General features: G+C 47.1%; 1 protein-coding gene across 1 annotated transcript in view; it reads left to right on the forward strand.

Moving 5' to 3' along the window:
* The window catches only part of LRRC7 (leucine rich repeat containing 7), a 69,148-nt gene that overhangs the window by 3,069 nt on the left and 59,950 nt on the right, over positions 1 to 6,129 (forward strand). The window contains exons 2-5 of the mRNA XM_010146367.1: positions 176 to 293; positions 1,122 to 1,200; positions 1,920 to 2,009; positions 3,927 to 3,983. Of these exons, the coding sequence (XP_010144669.1) occupies positions 176 to 293; positions 1,122 to 1,200; positions 1,920 to 2,009; positions 3,927 to 3,983 (344 nt within the window). The remainder of the gene's footprint in view (positions 1 to 175; positions 294 to 1,121; positions 1,201 to 1,919; positions 2,010 to 3,926; positions 3,984 to 6,129) is intronic.

Genomic DNA, 6,129 nt, shown 5'->3' on the forward strand with positions numbered 1-6,129 from the left:
ACCGACCAAGCATTTGGGTTGTTCTTGCCAACTGTGTGCAAAAACGGCTTTTCAAAGTGTTCTTTGATTACTGAGTTCTTACGTAGCAAAGTTTTGTGTTGTGGTATTTGTTGCTTCTGTGTCTCAATAATGACCGTTGTGCTGAAACGCTGTAAAGTCTCCTCTTGCATTGCAGCAACTGTTCAACTGTCAAGCTTTACGCAAGCTGAGTATTCCAGACAACGACCTCTCGAGCCTGCCAACCACCATCGCCAGCTTAGTTAACCTAAAAGAACTCGATATCAGTAAAAACGGTAAGACGTGGAAGTGTTTTCAAGTGAATATGAAGAATAATGACATTTTAACTCCTGAGGATTAACAGACTCGTGCTGTAGAAAACCTGTGCTTTCTCTGGATGATGTCCTGTTTTCTGCCGGGCACTTTTGGGAAGGCTGGGTGGCACCTGCCTCATGTATCTTCCTCTAAGCTGTAGCTTGGTGACCGATAAACACTGGCAGTGCGGGTGGGTGGCCGTTTCTCGGCGCACTGGGCAACCTCTCCACTTCCCGCCATGGGTAGCATGGACTGGGCTCTCCTGCCCTGTGTCTCAGTCTATAAGGCTGCAGGGAAGCAACTCCCAGGAGTGATGTAGCCAGGGACTGGGTTGCTGATGCGCATTTCCAAATTACTCATTTATGTATTGATGTGCCTGAAAACTTCTGTGTGTCTGAACTGAAAGGTCTTAGTTTTGAAAATGAAGCTCAGGCAGTCCTCAAAATTCTGGAACATTCCTTATCAGCGCTCCCGAGATTGTATGTGTGTGCTCCTTAAAGGAGAGGGAGGGGAAGGAGGGAAGGATAAGAGTTTGGAAGGAAATAAAAAGCCTAAGTATCAGTACAAATTATGTCAGTGTTTAACTGCAGAAGCTTATGTAAATCCAGCATTAGCATAACGGGTTTAGGACAAGGCACGCTGCCTGTTCCGGTGTATTTATCTAGTGCTGAAGCACCGTCTCTTAGCCTGTCTGCTCAGCTGGATGTGCTCTTCTGCGAGAGCTTAAGGCTCATCTGAAAACACCAAAGGAAGTCATCTAGGAACAAAGCAAGTTCAAGTTTTTTATGTGTGTTTCAATCTTTTTCTAGGAATTCAAGATTTTCCAGAAAATATTAAATGTTGTAAGTGTTTAACAATTATCGAAGCCAGTGTCAATCCAGTCTCAAAGTGAGTATCACTCGGAAAGCTGGCACAAGGTGCACTCAGATCCAAAGGCATTGTGTCACGTTCGTTTGCAGGATTAATCTAGATTTCTTTTTGATTGTTTTAAGCCCGGTGTTGAGGGATCTGTGAAAGTTCAGTGTACTGTGGAGTAAACGCGCTGCCTCTCCACACGGTAAAGGAAATGTTGGCAGAGCGTCCCTGCGATGCAGCCTTTTGAACGCGGGGCTGGTGCTCTCTGTCTTTGGGAGATAAGTCATGCTGCAGCCTCACATCCTGTTGCCTCCTGGCCAGGGCTTTGGCAGCCTGTGTTCCTTCCAGGAATGCGCAGTAATAGTAACAAAAAATCTCTGTTGTGATCTCTGGATTTATGAAAGAGAGTGAAGGAGGTGAGAGGACGCAATTTTACTATTTCCATTGCAAAAAACAGAAAGAAAGAAAGGAAAAAAAAAAGAAAGAAACCAACCCGCTTTGGGTCAACTAAAGAGAAGGGGAAAAGGCTGGTGAGAGGTGAGGCGCCAGGCATTTGCGTTTTATGTGGTTACAGCAACGGGGAGAAGATGGGAATGGGCAAAACCATTGTCTGTAATATGTAAGTTCTTCTGGAGAATTTGGGTAGAAAAAGAAGGTGAGAGAGAAAGTCATCTTCCCCGTTCTAAATATACGTTGTTTTGATTTCCATAGCAACTCTGGTGTGAGCATTAAGCTTTTAACCGTTTTTTCAGGCTGCCAGATGGCTTCACACAACTTCTAAATCTGACCCAGCTCTATCTCAACGATGCCTTTTTGGAGTTTCTTCCAGCTAACTTTGGAAGGTAAGAATTAGTCATCAAAGCACATTGCTCGTTCCTACGAACCCAGTTTAGGCTTTAGGGGACCGGTGTAAAGCTGTATGCTTTTAAAAACCAAAACAAAGCAAAAAAAAACCCCAAAACCAAAGATAATTTGGCTTTTCAGCCCAGTTTTGATGGATGACTGTTGTTCGAGAGAATTGTAGGATGAAGTGATGTGGTTTGGTGGTTCAGGGAGAAGGTGAGAAGAAGCAGGGATTGAAGAAGAGGCCTGTCCTTGGTCAGGTGTGTTATTAACTTGTGGCGAGGGCAGAAAATAACCATTGGAAAATGAACAGGGAGCAAAAGCAATGTGAGCCAGAAGGGAAGAAATGACTGGGTGTGGTGGAGTAACCAAAGAGAGGATGAATGTGAAAGCCAGAACAAGGGAGGAGGTTCAGAAGACGGCAGAGCAGAAAGAAGTTAGAGTGAGAGTAAAAATAGATGCAGCAGAAACTGAGAAAGAAGGTGTGAGCTGAGGACAGAGCAGAGGGGGGTGAATCGAAGTTAACACATTTGCCATGGCTAATTATGAGGGCAGGAGAAGGCAGTGGCTCCTGACACCGCCCACGCTGGCGGATAGGTCCTTTCCTCCACCTCAGTCACACTGGTGAGGAGTGGTCAGCCGTTCTGCCTTCGCATTGTCCATGGGGCAGATGGCTCAGAAGACAGAGGGTTAACTGAGGAACTCCATGGTGGGTTGCAGACCTCCCCTAGGGTTCATTTGTCTTGGTCCACCCAGCTCCCCATCTGAGTGTTTTATGGTCCAGCTGGGAACAGCAGCTCAGCACTCCCAGACTAACCCTAACACAGGTGGCGCTTGACCCGTATCCACCTTATCGCTCTTCTCTAGGTTTTAGTGCTTCCTGTCCATCACCCGGCACAGCAACATTCAAGCAGTCTGTGAGGGTCCCATGGGGCCATGCGCGTACAGGCAGAGCAGAGCCTACCCAAGCATCATGTCAACGTCTCTCCACGTTTCTCTTTTAAAGTTGTTCTTTTTAGTCCTGGATAAGCACAACTGTAGGATTTAAAACGTTTTCTGGTTTATTTGGTAGGAAAATTATGAAATTGTAGTTTTCTAAAAGAACATAACATTGGGAAGCCTGAGGTTCCGTGAAACAGAAAACTAGTGCTGTGCCGGACCAAGAGCTATTGAAAGTCTTGTATTTCTGTAAGCTTTTCTCACAGACACGTTTACACCTGCAGCACTAAAGGACCTGGGCTGCAGCGAGTGATAGGCAAAGCAGCAGTGAAACTCCCCGTGGAGCTCCTCAGTAAACTTTCTCCATGTGTAGGAGCTCTGTGAGCAGCCCGAAGGCTGACATCTCTGTGGAGAAGGAGGAGTGCAGTCACACATGAATTACCCAGAGCCGTCCCCTCGCACAGAGACCTCCGGTGGTCCTGGGTATGGGCAGCTCCTGTGCTGAAGGTACCTCCAAGGAGGAGCTGCTTCGATAGCCCACATCTTCTGTCAGTGGAGTTGGGTAGTTCGAGGGGAGGAGGAAAGGACCTTGTTCATCCTTCTGGTTTACATCCTCTTTGTTTTCCTCCCCACGTTGATTATGATTTGGGATTAGAAAACCAGCAGAAGGGTGACATGGATCAAAATCCTTCTGTGTCCAGATTGTCCTTCCTTCTGTGTCAAATTGTCCTTCCTTCTGTGTTCAAATTGTCTTCCTAGACAATAGTGTATCACATTTGGGTCAGGACGGATGAGTCTGTGCTTACGTGGAGCCGTTTGCTTCTGCATCCATTTTGTACCACATTCAGCCCCACACGTAACTCGACATCCAAGCAGACTCCATTTATATTTTGTTGAAAGAAGTAGTTCCAAATCATTCTTCTGGATTCCTGGAGTAACTCACTGGATGAACTAATTCTTTTCTATCATATTTCTAGGCTTGTCAAATTGCGAATTTTGGAGTTACGAGAAAATCACTTGAAAACTCTACCAAAGTAAGTGACTGCATCTTTCCATGAGTTTCTCTCACCTGAAGTTTCCACAAGTGCACAGTACTGCCGTTGTGGCAGTGGTGTCGTTTCTGGTTCGAGCTCTTTCTTCCCTGGTTTGAAGAAATTCTGCGGAAGGCTTTTAGCAAAAGGAGAATGTGTAATGGAAGTTGGAGACTGATACATAAGCTGACTGTAACTCAATATCCAAAACGTGGCATTTTAACATAGGAGGTGGGAACAAAACTGGAAAACAACGTGGGAGATAGCCTGGTCAGTGGTTGCGTGATGGTGTTTTCCTCATCGATGTACTGAGCCTCAGTAGAACAACCTCCCTGTCCGGTCTGTGCGCAAGCGAATTGTATTCGGTGCTTTACACCTCTGTTTGGAAACCTGTGTCATGGGAATACTGAAGAAACGCCGGTTTGGTGGCATTTCTTGGTACTAGGTACCAAAACAGTAAGCCGCTGTGATTTGTTGCTATAATTTGACCAACATGTAAGTGATATATTGAGAAGGACGCGGTACAGAAATGAAAAATAAATCTGTACACCTCCCATGCTAAACATGGGAAATTGGACTGCATAACCCACGGAATGCTGAGACCAGTGTTATGGGAATGTTCTTTGTAACCTGAGCACTGAAAAACCTCTGTGAGCTGGGGAGGGTTAGAAACAGGGGTTGTGTGGCCCCGTTGTAAGAGAGGCTTGGAGTGGTGGCCATGGGCTGTAGGTGTTAACTGTTGCTGGCACTGGCTGGAGTATGACTGAGCTCGTTTTAAACAGGCAGCCTTCGCAGCAAGCACGGAGTGGTCAGAACCTCCTGTGCGGGAGTTTGGCCTGTGGTGGGACGTAGTGATGTTTCCCTGCTTCCCGGGGGCGTCTCTCCACTGGCTCTTCCCTGTCTTAAAGAAAAGGTATTCTTTGTGTTAACAGCAATGTTCTTTACATCTGTTGGAAACGTCTGGTGTGTAAACTCTCTATTTCCTCTGCTCTGAGTTACCTTCGCTATTCTGAAAAACAAACAGAAAGCTTCAGTTGGTACCAAAGTTCAAAACCAGTGGAGGACAGCAGGTCTGCAGCCCTGAGCTCTTCCTCAGCTGAAGGTCTGTACGCCTGCCGAGCTCCATCCCAGGATCTCGACTGCCCCTGAAACACGGCTCTGCTTGCAGTGCCTCTGGTGCAGAGGGTGCTTGCTGGAGTTACTGGATGTGTGTGTGTGCCGAGCGTGAAGAACTGGAATTCCACCACGGAATGGTTTTGATCAAACAGGAGGTTTTTATATTTCCAGTCTAGTTCTAATCCTGCTGACGATGATAACTGACCTGTTCTTGGATTCAGGGGGAGCAGGACTGTGCGTCAGGGGACTAATAAAAATAGCGTTCATTTTTTTCTGTGGTTCCTGGTGTTTAAGGGACAGGTTTGTCAAGTGTTCGGAAGAGTCATCCCTGAGTGGAACAGCCTCTGCTCTCAGGAGCACCGAGGTGTTAAGGTGGCTGAGGGTGACTTTTCCCATGGGGCAGTCCTGCAAGGCAGGAGGTTCTTTGGTTCCGGTATCCAAGGGGAACGTTATTTGTGGATAGGTTTGTTTTCTGTCCTTTGCTGTGGCAGAAGCTTCGCGATGTACTGCCGAGGCAAGCTGGAAAGAGAAGGTGTTGCTTATGCAAATGCTGCCCCTAAAACTGTCCAATGCAGGGGACAGTCGTGTTAGAAGATAAAGCAAGAGCAAGAAAGATGACAAGGCTGGTTTTGCATCAACTGAGACAAAACTGGAGATCTCTGCATTTCAGGGCTTCTCTGCAAGCAAAAAAAGGCGTAGGGTGTGATGGATAGACTGGAGTCCACACCTTGTACAGTGTCAGGGGATTTGAAGGCAGTAACTAGTGGTGGAAAGCAGTGTCTCTGCATACTGGAGGGGGACTGGGAGGGTGGGGGCTGAGCGTGGGAGGCTGAGGAGGAGCGGTGAGGCTGTGGGCGAGCGCAGCCGTGGCTGCGTGGCAGGGAGAGCTGGAGCAGCAGCGCTACATTGCTGGGGCTCTGCAGGAGGAGCTTCAACACCAGACTTATTTTCCCAGGCAATAAGAGGAGGAAAATTCTGACAAGAATCCTGTGTCGACAGTAGAACCATCTGCAGTTAGAAAACGAGTGCAGGA

The sequence above is a fragment of the Buceros rhinoceros genome, unplaced genomic scaffold (genome assembly GCF_000710305.1).
Source record: "Buceros rhinoceros silvestris isolate BGI_N320 unplaced genomic scaffold, ASM71030v1 scaffold27050, whole genome shotgun sequence".
Classification (NCBI taxonomy): Eukaryota; Metazoa; Chordata; class Aves; order Bucerotiformes; family Bucerotidae; genus Buceros; species Buceros rhinoceros.